Here is a 17,231-nt window from a genome sequence, read left to right on the forward strand (position 1 = left end):
CCAGTAACCCCACCCAACACTAAGGGCAATTTAGCATGGCCAATCCACCTAACCTGCACATCTTTGGACTGTGGGAGGAAACCGGAGCACCCGGAGGAAACCCACGCACACACGGGAAGAACGTGCAGACTCCACACAGACAGTGACCCAAGCCGGGAATCGAACCCGAGACCCTGGAGCTGTGAATCAATTGTGCTAATCACCATGCTACCCCAAATGTTTGCCATCAGGGGCTGTTTAGCACAGGGCTAAATCGTTGGCTTTGAAAGCAGACCATGGCAGGCCAGCAGCACGTTTCAATTCCCATAACAGCCTCCCCAAACAGGCACCAGAATGTGGCGACTAGGGACTTTTCACAGTAACTTCATTTGAAGCCTACTTGTGACAATAGGCGATTTTCATTTCATTTGTATTAGTGAGAGGCAGCACGGTTTTGTGAAGGGGAGGTCGTGTCTCACTAACTTGATAGAGTTTTTCGAGGAGGTCACCAAGATGATTGATGCAGGTAGGGCAGTAGATGTTGTCTATATGGACTTCAGTAAGGCCTTTGACAAGGTCCCTCATGGTAGAATAGTACAAAAGGTGAAGTCACACGGGATCAGGGGTGAGCTGGCAAGGAGGATACAGAACTGGCTAGGCCATAGAAGGCAGAGAGTAGCAATGGAGGGATGCTTTTCTAATTGGAGGGCTGTGACCAGTGGTGTTCCACAGGGATCAGTGCTGGGACCTTTGCTCTTTGTAGTATATATAAATGATTTGGAGGAAAATGTAACTGGTCTGATTAGTAAGTTTGCAGACGACACAAAGGTTGGTGGAATTGCGGATAGCGATGAGGACTGTCGGAGGATAGATACAGCAGGATTTAGATTGTCTGGAGACTTGGGCGGAGAGATGGCAGATGGAGTTTAATCCGGACAAATGTGATATAATGCATTTTGGAAGGTCTAATGCAGGTAGGGAATATACAGTGAATGGTAGAACCCTCAAGAGTATTGAAAGTCAAAGAGATCTAGGAGTACAGGTCCACAGGTCATTGAAAGGGGCAACACAGGTGGAGAAGGTAGTCAAGAAGGCATACGGCATGCTTGCCTTCATTGGCCGGGGCATTGAGTATAAGAATTGGCAAGTCATGTTGCAGCTGTATAGAACCTTAGTTAGGCCACACTTGGAGTATAGTGTTCAATTCTGGTCGCCACACTACCAGAAGGATGTGGAGGCTTTAGAGAGGGTGCAGAAGAGATTTACCAGAATGTTGCCTGGTACGGAGGGCATTAGCTATGAGGAGCGATTGAATAAACTCGGTTTGTTCTCACTGGAACGAAGGAGGTTGAGGGGAGACCTGATAGAGGTATACAAAATTATGAGGGGCATAGACAGAGTGGATAGTCAGAGGCTTTTCCCCAGGGTAGAGGGGTCAATTACTAGGGGGCATAGGTTTAAGGTGAGAGGGGCAAGGTTTAGAGTAGATGTACGAGGCAAGTTTTTTACGCAGAGGGTAGTGGGTGCCTGGAACTCGCTACTGGAGGAGGTGGTGGAAGCAGGGACAATAGTGACATTTAAGGGGCATCTTGACAAATACATGAATAGGATGGGAATAGAGGGATACGGACCCAGGAAGTGTAGAAGATTGTAGTTTAGTCGGGCAGCATGGTCGGCATGGGCTTGGAGGGCCGAAGGGCCTGTTCCTGTGCTGTACATTTCTTTGTTCTTTGTTTGTTTGTTCATTTCATTCATTCATCGCGCTCGCAAGTGACCTGGTGGTGGGGGCATGGAAGCGCAGGAGATTGTGACAGTGGCCAGTTCACTGGAAAGAAGGTCTTTGGATATAGGTGCCGGGCCTCGCAGATGTTACTGGCATAGAAATGAGGATATGCTGACACAATTAGCACGCTCCTGAGTTGGTGACACATCCTGCCAAAACATTATGTCAAGAATACATCAAAGTCAGTAAAGGTGGAAATTGTTCAGTCTTTTCTCCTGCCTGGCATGTAGTCCAGTGTGAAGATACAGGCTTGGCACATGTGCACTTTGGTATTCTCAGTCAGGTTGTTGTTGTTCCAGATTCTCTTATTTAGCTTAGGTTTAACAGCTGCAGCTTTTGCAATGTGTATTGATTTCAGCATCAAGTGACAGATTTCTGGTGATCGTGGACTCTAAGGGCGGAAATTTCCCCAACAATGGCAAAGACTCATTTTTGGTGCTTCCGGATTGCAATCTTTAGGCACTTTGAAACCGCCTCGGGGACGCTGCATGTAAGCAGCTTCATAGCACCTTCTCTGATTCAAGCCAGGAAAATGGCAGCAAGGAAACCAGCTTCTCGATACACGGAGTGGGCCCTCACCCGTATGCTAGATGCTGTGGAGGAGAGGTTGGGCAACAAATACCCTCAGGTTCTATGGAAGCGGTCCAGAGGACGCCCATCAAGGGATTCTCAGGCAACAGGTTGTGGAAGGCAGCAGGCCGCCTCCACTTCTGATGTGCATCCTGGGAATACACCGAGACATACTGGGAGGGTTTGGAAGGTTAAGGAATTGTCGGGACAGAGAGTGGGCACAGGTAGAGTTAAGCAGATAGCTGGGGGTTTGAAATAAAATGTCACAAATGCACATGTTACTACATTAAAAACTCTTTTGTTATTCATAACCTTAACGACTTACTGTCATTAACCCTCCACCCAGTAGGATAGTGTTTCACCCCATCTGAACGCAGATCTTCTCAGAGGCCCTCAAAGTCAGGCAAACGGTTAGGCCCAATCAAAGTGAAGATAACATAATTCCTGGAAGGACTCCGGCATTAATCAGTGAGCCCTAGACCCTTGCCCCTAATCCCCCTCTAGTGCTATGCAACAAAGGGATTTAGGGCAGAAACTCACTCGCACGAGCCGGGGAGTCAGCGCGCTGGCAACAGACAGACAGGAGTCAAACATAAGCAATAGCTGAGGTGCATCACAGAACTTTCCTCACTATGATTTATCACCCCCTTCCGACATTTTCTGATCAGCAGGCACAAGGACTCCCCAGACCCAGCACCCTGATGAGCAAGGTTTACTGCGACCCTCCTTCCGTGGTCACGGAGGGGTCAGCACGGTCTTGGGGAGGGGTGGGGCTTCTTGAGCTGTAGGACTACATGGTGTTCCTATAGTGTGAAGCAGGAAGTGATTCTGCCCATGCGATCTTTCACCTTGGCCTGCCCTCCAACCTCTGGCTCCTCTCCCTTTACACCCCCCATCTCATCCGTGGAGATGTTCCGTTACTCCGAGTCTTCAGCAGTAAGGTGGCCCCCCTGTTATGCCAAGTTATGTAGGTCACAGCAGACCACCACAATGTGGGACTCCCTCTGGGGCTGTACTGCAGGGCCCACGTTGAAGCAGCAGAAGCACATCTTAGCCCAATACACCGCTCTATCACAGACCGGATGGCATTGTGAGCCTCGTTGCAGCGGGCCTCTGCTTTGGTCTCAGTTCCGCCTTTGTCATCAGCAAAGGCATTAGCGGGTATTGTTTGTCCCCAAACGCCATCCCGGAAGCCTTGGATGACCTTTGAATATTCCATGGATTTGATTGCCCAAGTATGTAGCTGTCATGCACGCTCCCTGGAAAACGTGCACATACATGCATGAACCTCATCTGGTGGTTACACACCAGCTGGACATTAAGGGAGTGGAACCCCTTCCTGTTATGAACAGGACTACCTGATGCCAAGGGGCACATAGAGCGACATGCGTGCAATCGATTGCCCCGTACATCTGTGACAGACCAGCTATGGTAAAGAATCCCACAGCCCTCTCGTCATGCTGGGCCTGGCCCAGGTTGAAATGGATGAAGTCCAATGCTCCCGCATAGGGCGGCATGGTGACACGCTGGTTAGCACTGCTGCCTCACACGCCGGGGATCCGGGTTCGATTCCGACCTCAGGTGACTAGGTGTCACCATGTCACCTCAGGTGTCTGTGTAGAGTTTGCACATTCTTCCCGTGTCTGCTTGAGTTTCATCTAGGTGTGCCGGTTTCTTCCCACAGTCCAAAGATGTGCAGGTTAGATAGATTGCATATGCTAAATTGTCCCTTGGTTGGGTTGCAGGGATAAGGTGGGTATTGGGTCTTTCAGTGTGTCGGTGCAGACTCAATGGGCTGAACTGCCTCCTTCTGCACTGTAGGGATTCTATGATCTCACAGATGCATTTATAGATGGATGACTGTGAAATGCCATACAGGTCACCCATAAGAGTAAAGAAACAAACCCGTTGTGCAGACGTTTAGGGCTGTTGTAACCCTTAGTCACAGGGAGGGGGTGCCCCCCGCCTCCACGTTGCCCAGGTTGTGGACAGAATGTGGCACAGGTACTGCACCGTGTCCCTGATGAGGTGGAGTCTCCTGAGGCACATGTTGTCCAACAGTTCCATGAAGGGCACATTGGCCCTGTAAACCTTCAGTCTTCCTTCTTTGTCTTCGTGCTCCCTGTTCGGCTGCTACTGCCTCCAGCACTTGAGCCTGCCCTGCAGCTCCCGAGTCTCCTAGCACTGGGTGTTGCCTGGGTGCCACCGCTTGTTACTGTTGGAGTATGTGCTCCTCCAGCGCTGTAATTAGCAGAATTTCCAGCTCCACTGGCTCCATATCGATCTCAATCTGTGAGCTGCGAGGGATAAGAGAGAAAGAGAGAGACAGGCACACAGAGACAGTCAGGTTGGTGTCGTAGCCCCTTAACTTCAGTACCTCCCCATAACCAATGTACACGGTCCTGGAAACAGCCAGTCTTACATCTTAACTGGCAGCTACCACTCAAGTGCCCTTCCATCACCATTGCTTGACCATTCCTGGTCAACGTCCTCACTCCTGCAGAGTCGTCTCTGACCTCCAATCTGGTTGTCCCTCCCTTAATCTCTACATCATTTGGGGATCACGGGGGGTTTCAACCGTCGCCCATCCCACATAGGCAGGGTCAATATGAACTGGACGGTTCTGCCTACCTTGAGGGTCAATGGATCCTCAATGCACCTAAGCATCTATCCTTGAACCATAAGTTATCACCCCTCTCTTTGACTTTTGAGAATGTGGGCAGCTGACATTTCAAGGATTAACTCATGAGTTTTGACAAGCATGAGCCTCAGGAATATTGGAGGGTGCAATTCCGTTCTGCATCAGGGACAGGCAAGTCTCTCGGCACCCCTTCTTACTCAGGCTGCATCATCCTGAGATCTGGGGTCAGGCCCCCATCCCACCGGATTTGGACAGCGAGCTCTCTCCCCTTGGACTCCCTGGTACTAGGTGGAGAGGGGTGCTCACCTCCTTCCTCCCTCTCAGAGGTCATGGTGCCGGGTTACAGTTTTGAAATGCAATAATTTGTGTTACACGTAATGAATGGGAAGATTCAATGAGGTCTGAAGATTAGACTTCAACCTAGTGAAGTACATAGCAATGTATTCAATTTGATGCAAATCAGGTTCATGCCCTTTCTGGTTGTGAACCTGATCACATCATCGGGGAGGGCCTGGGAACATCGCATTCAGAAATCTCGCTGGCCCAAATCCTGCCCCCCCCCCCCCCTCAGTTAACGGCCCACTACACATTTAACGTGTGAAGCAGACAACAAAATCCAGGATCACCTTGTCAATACTGGTATGGCAACATCCTGGAGCATGACATGTGTCTTCCGGTCAAACAAAACTCTTTACATGAGAGAATCTTTCCACCCACCAGGGCCATGTTCTGGCACCAACACGCTTCACGTACTTCTCTTTGCTGCTGTCATGTGCCTTCAGGTAATCTACTTACATACCGCTGAGTTTTGCTTGCCCGAGATCCAAGATGGGTCAAGTTGCTCTAGTCTGACAATGCTGCACCAACGTTCCATATAGAGGAACATCCGCAATGCAAAATTGACTTTCCCCACCTGTAAAGATTATGGTTTGACCATCAGCATCAGGAACACAAATATCATGGTCCATGGTCAGGTCCAGATAAATCATAGATAAGAAAACTCATTCATCCTTTCCAGTGATTGTGATCTTTAATCACGTACCATGGTGCATCACAGCTGGTGTATATGACATGCCCTAGGATACTGAATAAATGGAATGCAAGAACCATCATACAACAGCGACATAGAATTAATAGAATTCCTACAGTACAGAAGGAGGCCATCTGCCCATCGATTTTGCTCCCAACCCTCCGAAAGAGCACTATATCCAGGCCCACCCCATCCCTGTAACCCAGCGTACTTATCATGGTCCATCCACCTAACCTGCACTAGCATGGAAAACTGGGACAACTCAGAACATTAAAATACTTAATCGGCATATATTGAATTATAAGACATAGGAGCAGAATTAGGGCACTCGGCCCAACGGGTCTGCTCCGCCATTCAATCATGGCTGATATTTTACTCATCCCCATTTTCCTACCTTCTCCCCATAACCCTTGGTCCCCTTATTAATCAAGGGCCTATCTATTTCTGTCTTAAAGACACTCAGTGATTTGGCCTCCACAGCCTTCTGCGGCAAAGAGTTCCACAGATCCACCACCCTCTGGCTGAAGAAATTCCTCTACATCTTTGTTTTAGAGGATCGTCCCTTTAATCTGAGATGGTGTCCTCTGGTTCTAGTTTTTCCTACAAGTGGAAACATCCTCTTCATGTCTACTCTATCCAGGCATCAGTTTCAATAAGATCTCCCCATATCTTTCTAAACTACAGTGATTACAGACCCAGAGTCCTCAACCGTTCCTCATACAAGCTCTTCATTCCAGGGATCATTCTTGTGAACATCCTCTGGACCCTTTCCAAGGCCAGCACACTATGGAATGAGGGGAATCTATCTCCTCTGAGATATTCCATTATACATCAAAGCATGTAATCTCGCAGAGCAATCTACAAATTAGATTTGGTTCTTTAAAAGTTTTTCAAAGCAATATTCTGTATCAACAGATAAGGCAGGTGAAATTACATTAATGTCAAGCACTGAAAAAATTAAAGATAAATAATCTACTTTCATCTTGTTTTAAAGTCAATGTACAAAATTACTAAACTTTTCTTAGGTGCAAGCCTGGTGTTCTTCAGTTGTGCTTTATAAAAAAATAGTCAGCTAATCCAGTTTGTTGTACAGAATCTAAAACAGCTCAACTTCAAGGCATGTGTTCATTCATTATTATGATCCCAGACCAGACCCGAACAGTGGCTAGGATACTGGACAGAAACCCCAATACTTAATTTTAATTTTGCAAGACTGTGAGGAGTGATTTAACACAAAACAGGTTTTCGGTATGTTAAAACAAACTTCATTACTACCACAGTATTAAAATACCTTTACCATCACACAAGAAAATAGCTTACAATTACCCCATAAACAATGCTAATCAATACAGTGATACAATAACCCTCAACTGCTATCTTGATTTCCACTCAAAACAGCAAAAACACCTCAGGTCACAAACCATTATTAAATACAGTTAGCGATCAAAAGTACTTGCTGTAAAGCGATGTCTTGGGTACTCCACTTTAAGAACGATCTTTTGAGACTGCTTGAAAGGAAGAGACCTGGCACCCTGTCAGAACAATGCAGGATCTCTGGCTGTATTCTTCAGAAACCTTCTCAGCTCCCCTTTCAGCCAAAAACTAACTCTGAAAACCTCAACACCTGACTGCTTCAACCCCGGCTCCTTCCATTAACTACATCATCTTACTAACTGAACACAATGTCTCTAATTATTTATTCCCCAGGGAACCCTCTAAATATAAATAAAAGTCCATTAGCACAAACTTTTATGATGCTTTAACTGCACCTCTCTCCAAAAAACCTAGCTGTCTTTCAAACCAGGATTTCTAAAACATGACTGCAGCAGTCACATACTATCCCAGGCTTTAACCCTCAATGCACCAAATATAGATAATACACTATATTAATCAGATCCTATAAACATTTTCGGTAATTATTTTTCATTTCACCCACTATGGAGCTCTTTTTCCCTTTTCTCTTCCCATGTCAGTCAGTTATCATTTTTCACACGGGAATAATTGTTATCTCAGTTCTCCCCTTCATGACATCATGGTTTTGACATAAACTTTATTCAAGGGTGGCAGACGATACCTTGCCACTTAGCGTAGTGCTCCGACACCTGGCCAGTCTATAACTGTGTTCTTGCAAATTAACACCGTCTCCAAACTTCCTTTTTCCATGTTCACTTTTCTCATTACTTCATGTCTGAGTCTCTACAGATTTCTGCTCCACTACATACTGAAAACAGACCTCATTAGTCATAAATAACATCCTCTGTAACTGCAATCATTCTGCAATACCTCCCCCCCCCGCCAATCATTTGCAGCAGCGTTTGACACAGGTGCCCACATCATCCTTCTCCGAAGCCCTTCTCTTCACTGCCCAAACCAGACCGACGTTGCTTCACTGTTACTTATCCAAATCAGCTAAACCTCATGTTCCAATGCAAGTTTTAACCACGTTAAACACTTAAATGTGCGGTTGGCAGAATGCAATCAGTGGTTTTCAATCAAGTACATTTTAACAGTTGCTTTGATGCTCTATGTTATTTATGCCTCTGTAATACTTTGCAGTGACAAATCGTTAAAATTCCTCAATTTTACAATAGGATCTTAATAAAATTTGCAAGTTAAAAGTAACCCTCAATTAACAGGAGTAGATTATTGATGGTTTATTAAAAACAATTAAACTTAAAAGCAAAGATGCTCAATTTCCATCAGTTCCACCGTCATAATTGGAATTCAACATTAATAGCATCTTAGAATAATGTTAATTGCCAATAGCAACAGTACTTACACTGTCCTTCCAAGAGAAACACCACCCCACGACATAAATTGTTTGTTGGACAGAATTGGTGGTACATCAACTAAGGAATTTGAAGATGAGGAGATTGATTGGACTGATTCAGTTCTCCCAAGCAATCCTTTCAAACCAACTTCATACTGGGGACCAAAAGGCTGGACCAGAATCGTCAAATGGCTAGAAAGAAGAATAAATTATTATTCCCACTATCAACATTTAGGTTTCCCTAGTTTCAATTTGTTCACCCATTTAAGGCAAAAAATTTATTTTTTAAATTTCAAAAAGGTTTCTCAGGGTAAAAATAGTGTGTCACTTGAAGGAATGATTGAGATACAGAATGACTTTATTCATAATCAGGGACTTTTCACAGCAACGTCATTGCAGTGTTAATGTAAGCCTACTTGAGACTATAATAAAGATTATACGGCATCAATAGCATAATGAAACCCCTCAAGGCGCTTTACAGAAACATCATAAAACAAAACATGACATTGAGCCAACAGGAGACATATGACCAAATATTTGATCAAAAATGTCGATTTTAAGGAGTATTTTAAAGGAGGAAAGCAAACTAGAGGGGTTGGGAGATGTATGGAGGGTATTCCAAAGTTTACCACCAAGGTGACTGACGGCATGGCCACCAATAACACAGCAAATTAAAACTGGAGATGCATAAGAGGCCAAATTTAGAGGACGACAAAAATCTTGAGATTACAGAGATAGGGCGAGATGAGGCCATGGAGTGATTTGAAAACAAGGATGCAAGATCTGAAAACAAGCATGAGAATTTTAAAATCAAGTTGTCAATGCAGATCAGTGAGCACAAGGGTGATAGGGGAACAGAGACTCACTACAATTTAGGATACAGGCAGCAAGCTTTGAATGACCTCAAGTTTATGGAGGGTAGAATGTGGAAGACAACCACTGAAATAGTCAAGGCTAGAGCCAAGAATGAGGGTTTCAGCAGCAGATGAGCTGATCAAAAGAACACAAGATTTTAGAAGGAGTAGACTAATCAGCCCATTGAGCCTGCTCCACTATTCATTAATTACGGGATAGAAGGTGGTTTAGTAATACTGTCACTAGACTGAGGATTTAGAGGTGGGATTTAAATTCAAATCAATAAAATCTGAATTAAAGCTAGTCTCAGAAATGGCGATCACGAAAAGTTGATCGATTGTTACAAAAACCCATCTGGTTCACTAATGTCATCTAGAGAAAGAAATTTGCCATTTCCCCAGTTTGGTCCAAATCCAGGCCCAGAATGTGTTTTTTTTTTAAATTTAGAGTACCCAATTATTGTTGGTATAATTTAGAGTGGCCAATTAACCTACCGGCACATCTTTTGGGTTGTGGGGGTGAGACCCACACAAACGGGGAGAATGTGCAAACTCCACATGGACAGTGACCCAGGGCTGGGATCGAACCAGAGTCCTCGGCGCCGGGCGGCAGCAGTGCTAACCACTGTGCCACTGGCCACCCAAACATGGTCGACTCTTAACTGCTCTCTGAAATAGCCTAGCAAGCACTCCGTTCAAGAGCAAATAGATGGGCATTAAATGTTGGCCTCATCAACAATGCCCAAGTCCCATAAAAGAAAAAGATAATGCTGATCTAGCCTCAATCCAAAATAAATGTTTATCCTATCCAGGCTTAGCTGCCAGGCCTCCATAATGCTCAATTCCCTTGTCAATCAAAAATCTGTCTAACCCAGCCTTGAATATATACGAACAAGGAAGTAGGCCATTTAGCCTATTAAGCTTGCTCTACCATTTAAGAAGATCAAGGCTGATCTACTAGGAACCTAAATGAGCCTCTTTTGCTGGGGAAGAGAATCCCAAATGCTAACAACCCTCAGAGAAGAAATTCCGCATCTTAGGATGGCCACTTATTTTTAAACTGTGCTCCCAGCTCTCCCAGAGAGGAAACATCCTCTCAGCATCTATACTGTCAAGCACCCTTCTATGTTTCAATCAGATCATCTCTGATTCTTCTAAACTCCAATGAATAGAGGCCCAATCTGAACCTTTCCTCATAAGACAACCCTTTAATAACAAGAATCAGCCTACTGAGCCTTCTCTGAGCTGCTTCCATTGCAAGTATATCCCTCCTTAAGTAGGGAGGCCAAAACTGCATCATATTCCAGGTGCAGTGCGGTCTCACTAATATAATGTACAGTGTAGCAAGACTTCCCAACTTTTCAGAATTGCTTTGAACTCTTAAGTGTTAATTGTTTCTCTCTCCACAGATGCTGCCAGACCTGAGATTATCCAGCATTTTCTGTTTTTATCGGTTACTCGTATGCCCTGATCAGATGGGTATCTCTTCTTCCACAGTGATATGAAGATGCCTGTGCTGTTAAAAGTCAGGTTCAATTCGAAAATTTTGAAAGAATCAATGCTTGTTTAACTTTGCTACTGTGAATTACTTACTTGCAAACCCAAAAATAATGTTAACTCTATCCAGGCTACAAAGAATTGCACTGATGAGAACAGAGTAGATGCTGCAAGCAGTTTCTCTTTATTAGAGAGTCTGGAAAAAGACAGTTTCAGAACAAAGAGTCGACTATTTAGGACAATAGTAAGGAGACATTTTGTCACTCAGGGTTGTTGGTCTTTGAAATGTTCTACTCCAGGCGCTATTGATGTTCAGCTGGTTCAGCAAGGGCGGCATGTGGCGCAGTGGTTAGTACTGGGACTGCGGCGCTGAGGACCTGGGTTTGAATCCCGGCCCTGGGTCACTGTCCGTGTGGAGTTTGCACATTCTCCCCATGTCTGCATGGGTTTCACCCCCACAAACCAAAGATGTGCAGGGTAGGTGGATTGGCCATGCTAAATTGACCCTTAATTGGAGAAAAAATAATTGGGTACTCAAAGGGGCATAGGTTTAAGGTGAGAGGGGCAAGGTTTAGAGTAGATGTACGAGGCAAGTTTTTTACGCAGAGGGTAGTGGGTGCCTGGAACCTGCTGCCGGAGGATGGTGGAAGCAGGGACGATAGTGACATTTAAGGGGCATCTTAACAAATACATGAATAGGATGGGAATAGAGGGATACGGACCCAGGAAGTGTAGAAGATTGTAGTTTAGTTGGGCAGCATGGTCGGCACGGGCTTGGAGGGCTGAAGGGCCTGTTCCTGTGCTATACTTTTCTTTGTTCTTGTTGGTTACTGTATTCAATGATTCTCTTCATTCACCTGAGGAAGGAGCAGTGCTCCGTAAGCTAGTGTTTGAAACAAACCTGTTGGACTTTAACCTGGTGTTGTAAGACTTCTTACTGTGTTAACCCCAGTCCAACGTCGGCATCTCCACATCACATACTGTATTCAAGATTGAGCTTGATAAGATTTTGGATACCAAGGTAATCAAGGTATGTGGGAATAGAGTAGAGGTTGAAAATTAGCCATAATCTTACTGTATGGCAGCGCAGGCTTAACGGACTGTTTGGCCTACTCCCATTTTGTATCTCCTTGGCTCTATTCGTAATAGCAAGACTTTAAAATGTAGCAATGTTTCCTGGATATGAGATCTATTAAAAACTCGTAACATTAACATAGTACTTCACAGATGACAATTAGGCAGGAGGTGGTAGAACCAAGAAGCGATGGGTTAAGAGGGGTGACTAATAGATTGGTTGAAGAGATAGGTTTTGAAGGTTTTAAGTGTTGTAGAGAGCCAGCAACATTTAGCTAGGCAATTCCTCAAAGTGGAACTCAGAAGGTTGCAAGACAGTGAAAAGATATGAAAATTTGTATTTTAATTTTAACAAGTTGTGGAACAGGAGTCAATGTGGGCACATGAGGATAGGAGCTGAACATGACTGACTACTCCAGAATGTGAGAGACAAAACGTTTAATAAATTAGAGTTTACAGAAGATGGGAGGAAGAAAAGTATCATCTGGAGACGTACACGAGGACTCACAAGTGAAGAATTGGAGGTATTGCATAGATGGACATAATCAGTTATGGTGACAGAACGGATATTGGCAGTTCAGTGTTGAGCAGAATAGTAATGTTCTTGGTGAGCAAGAGGCAGCATTCAAAGAAGAGGAAATCAATGGATTAGAAGATCAATTATTGTGCAAAACTAAAAGGCGAATGATAATGGTATACCTTTGTATCTCACTTTGAGTATCCTGTGGAGTAAATGAAACTGCAACTTCTAATTCTTCTCCAGGCCGGATTAAAAGATTTTCTGGCTTTGCTAAAAAACAGCATTCTGCAGTCTAAAACAAATTAATAGACAACTCAGCATTAAGTATCCGTATTGTAAACAAACATCGCCAAGTTCATGTTTTCAGTAGTGAACTTTACTGAAAAAATGTGATTTTAAAAACAGCTGATATTAAGCAGGTACTGTTTCTCACTTTGTCGATTGATGATATGGAGGTACATGTTTATATCCCCAATTAGCAGACAGATCTCAGTATACGAATGATCATAACATTTTCATTTATTAAAGGAAGCAATGTTGAATAATTCTATGCAAAGTATTCCTGACCAATAAATACCATTGATCTGCTTAAGAATGCCGTTGTAGGGTATTACGATCTGGGACCAGACCCCACCAGTGGCTAGGAAACTGGACAGAAACCCCAATATTTTATTTTAATTTTGTAAGACTGTGAGGAAAGGATACCTCGCTCCAGGAGTGATTTCACAGAAAACAGGGATATGGGGCGGGTTTCTCCCTCCTGCCGCACCAGATTTCTGGTGCAGCACGCCGTCGGGATTCTCCGTTTCGCCGGCTGGCCAATGGGGTTTCCCATTGTGGGACAACCCCACGCCACTGGGAAATCCCCAGGCGGCTGGCAAACGCATCCCGACAGCGCAGAATTCAGCCCATGGTATATTAAAATAAAATTTATTACTAACACAGTATTAAAACATCTTTAACATCACACAAGAAAATACTTTAAAATTACCCCTTAAACAATGCTAATCAATACAGTGACCCAAAAACCCTTAACTGCGATCTTTATTTCCACTCAAACAACAAAACCATCTCCGGTCCCAATCCAAATTTACATTCAGCCAGCAGTCAAGAACACTTGCTGTCTTGAATACTCCACTTTGAGAAAAAGAGTGATCTTTTGACACTGCTTAAAAGAAAGAGACCGCTCTGGCTGTATTGCTTCAGAAACGTTCTCAGCTCACCTTCCAGCCAAAAACTATAACTGAAGCTCAACACACCTGACTGCTTCAGCGCCTGGCTCCCCCCATTAACTACCTCATCTTACTAAACTGAACACCCATTAACTACCTTATCTTACTAAACTGAACACAATGTCTCTTATTAATGACTCCACAGGGAAGCCTCTTAATATAAATAAAAATCCCAATTAAGCCCAAAATTTAACGATGCTTTAATTGCACATCTGGCTCCAAAAAACCTAGCTGCCTTGCAAACCAGGATTTTTAAAAACACCACTGCAGCAGTCATAGACACACAAACCAAAGCTTTTAACCCTTACTGCACCAAATACATATAATATATCTGAAATTCCTATATTAAATCACACAGTTGACTACCAACATCATCTATTCAACCCAGTTTTCACCAGATAAGTAATTCATTAAAAAAAAAATACATTGAGTATCCAATTATTATTTTCCAATTAAGGGGCAATTTAGCATGGACAATCCACCTAACCTGCACATCTTTGGGTTGTGGGGGTGAAACCCACGCAGGCACGGGGAAAATGTGCAAACTCCACACGGACAGTGACCCAGGGCCGGGATTTGAACCCGGGTCCTCAGTGCCGTAGGCAGCAATGCTAACCATTGTGCCATGTGAGTTAGAGAACCTAGTGGAGTGGTGCAGCGACAACAATCTCTTCCTCAATGCCAGCAAAACTAAAGAGCTGGTCATTGACTTCAGGAAGCAAAGTACTGTACACACCCTGTCAGCATCAATGGGGCCGAGGTGGAGATGGTTAGCAGTTTCAAATTCCTAGGGGTGCACATCTCCAAAAATCGGTCCTGGTCCATCCACATCGACGCTACCACCAAGAAAGCATAACAGCACCTATACTTCCTCAGGAAACTAAGGAAATTCAGCATGTCCACATTAACTCTCACCAACTTTTACAGATGCACCATTGAAAGCATCCTATCTGGCTGCATCACAGCCTGGTATGACAACTCTCGGCCCAGGACCGCAAGAAACTTCAGGCATGAACCTGCCTCCCATCCATTGACTCCATCTACACCTCCCGCTGCCTGGGGAAAGCGGGCAGCATAATCAAAGACCCCTCCCACCCGGCTTACTCACTCTAACTTCTTCCATCAGGCAAGAGAAACAGAAGTCTGAGAACACGCACGAACAGACTCAAAAACAGCTTCTTCCCCGCTGTTACCAGACTCCTAAATGACTCTCTTACGGACTGACCTCATTAACACTACACCCGTATGCTTCATCCGAGGCCGATGCTTATGTAGTTACATTGTATACCTTGTGTGGCCCTATTATGTATTTCTAAATAAAAGTTTTGTTTTTTTTAAACCTCTTTTCAATCCCCCTGCCCCCAAGCCTTATTGCTGCTGACATAATTAAGAGGATTTTGCAAGAACACTGTGTAAGTTTGCAGGAAACAAAACTAAAAGGAAATAGTGAGATAAATGCAGAATTTTAGATGTACTAGACTATAATCATTTGGCAATTTAAGGGCCAAAAGCCTGCGTAAGAGTGTGTCAAGTTTTTTAAAATAATCTTGTTTTGCCAGAGCAGATAGCTTTTAGGAGCCATAGGTGAAATTGACTAGAGTAAAAAGCCAGGGCAAATGCAATGTTGCTTGATTAGGGGGGAGTCCATGAGCGCAATTCTCCCATCGGGAGACTAAGCCCCGACGCCGGAGTGAAAACCGGAGCGTTTCACTCTGGCGTTGGAGCCCGCTCCCAGCCCCGGGGGGCTAGGAGCGGCATCGCGTCATTTACGCGCGCCGGGCCCTGGCGCCACATAAAAGCGGCGCCGCGTAAATGACGTCACCCGCGCATGCGCGGCTGCCGTCCTCCCTGAGGCCGCCCCGCAAGAAGTTGTCGGATGGATCTTACGGTGCAGCGGAGGTTCTCCTTCAGAGAGGCCGGCCCGTCGATCGGTGGGCACCGATCGTGGGCCAGACCCCTTTTGAGGCCCCACCCCCCCAAACAGGCCACACCCCAGCGTTCCCACGCTGTTCCCGCCGGTAGCGACCAGGCGTGGATGGCGCCGGCGGGAACCGGTCGTGTTGGGCAGGCCGCTTGGCCCATCCGGGCCGGAGAATCGCCGCTCACCCGTTGCAAACGCCGATTCTCCGAGTGGCCAGCTGTGATTCTCGCCGCGCCAGTTTGGTGGGGGGGGGGGGGGGGCATTTAACGCGCCCAATTCACCTACCCTGCACATCTTTTGGGTTGCGGGGATGAGACCCATGCAGACACAGGAGAATATGAAAACTCCGCAGACAGTGACCCGGGGCCGGAATCGAACCCGGGTCCTCAGCGCCGTGAGGCAGCAGTGCTAACCACCGTGCCGCCCTAATATTGTGTTAATAATAAAGTTTATTTTTTTAAATACCAAATCCCTATTTCTTTGTGCAATCACTCCTGGAGAGAAGTATTCGTTCCGCACAGACGTACAAAATAAACCAAAAAACAAATATTGGGTCTGGTATCCTAGCCACTGTTGGAGTCTGGTTTGGGATCGTAATGAATAGTATGGGTTACACCATTAGAAAAGATTCATCAAGCCGTTTCATAAGGTGACTAACAACTCACCTGAATCTTGAGCTGTGCAGCAATATTTCCTGCATTTTTCAGAGGGAGGATTTGTTTAGCTGTCATACCAGGCTGAGCACACATTACAAGAGTCTAAATGTAAAAACAATGAAAACCTTCAGAGCATGTGCAACACACAGAATCCGCTTATCTTCAGTTTCCATACTTGTACAAAAAAATGTCAACATTGGTAAATTTGTCTCTGCAAGATTGGCATTCACAAAAAACAGCTGGTCTTAAAACCTTTTCATTATGTGATTTCTTATGCAGCAGATACTTATTGCCTCCATTTAGAATTACATTCTCTTGCCAATTGCAACTGTAATTTGGCTACCTGACCCAAATGCTCAGCCACTGTTTGAACTGAATCATAAGCTGGTATTGCTAAGGGCCCTTTATAATATAACCCAGTTGATCCATTTGTTAACATAAAAAATTACTTCAGGCATTAAGTCTAGCAGAAAAAATAATTAGATTTCACAGTGTCCCAGCACTTGGATTTTCATTTTTGTCCCCCTTCCTTCCACCCCCTTGCTAACAATTTATACTCGTGTACAAAGAGAGATGACAACAGTGGAAAATGGACTATGAATTGACTGGTTTGTTTGCATGGCTTAGTGCTAGATCAGGCATTTTTTCTACCCACAAGGCTGCCAGAAAATCCAAGAATAAATCCTTTGATGTCTTCAAGTGCT

At 44.8% G+C, this 17,231-nt stretch overlaps 1 protein-coding gene across 3 annotated transcripts in view; it reads right to left on the reverse strand.

Annotated features, from left to right (window-relative positions):
* The window catches only part of cep192 (centrosomal protein 192), a 203,953-nt gene that overhangs the window by 82,485 nt on the left and 104,237 nt on the right, over positions 1 to 17,231 (reverse strand). For all 3 annotated transcript variants that reach the window (XM_072468422.1, XM_072468423.1, XM_072468421.1), the window contains 3 exons: positions 16,537 to 16,629; positions 12,898 to 13,010; positions 8,783 to 8,965 (listed from right to left, as the gene is read on the reverse strand). In XM_072468422.1, the coding sequence (XP_072324523.1) occupies positions 8,783 to 8,965; positions 12,898 to 13,010; positions 16,537 to 16,629 (389 nt within the window). The remainder of the gene's footprint in view (positions 1 to 8,782; positions 8,966 to 12,897; positions 13,011 to 16,536; positions 16,630 to 17,231) is intronic.

The sequence above is a fragment of the Scyliorhinus torazame genome, chromosome 11, assembly GCF_047496885.1.
Source record: "Scyliorhinus torazame isolate Kashiwa2021f chromosome 11, sScyTor2.1, whole genome shotgun sequence".
Lineage (NCBI taxonomy): Eukaryota > Metazoa > Chordata > Chondrichthyes > Carcharhiniformes > Scyliorhinidae > Scyliorhinus > Scyliorhinus torazame.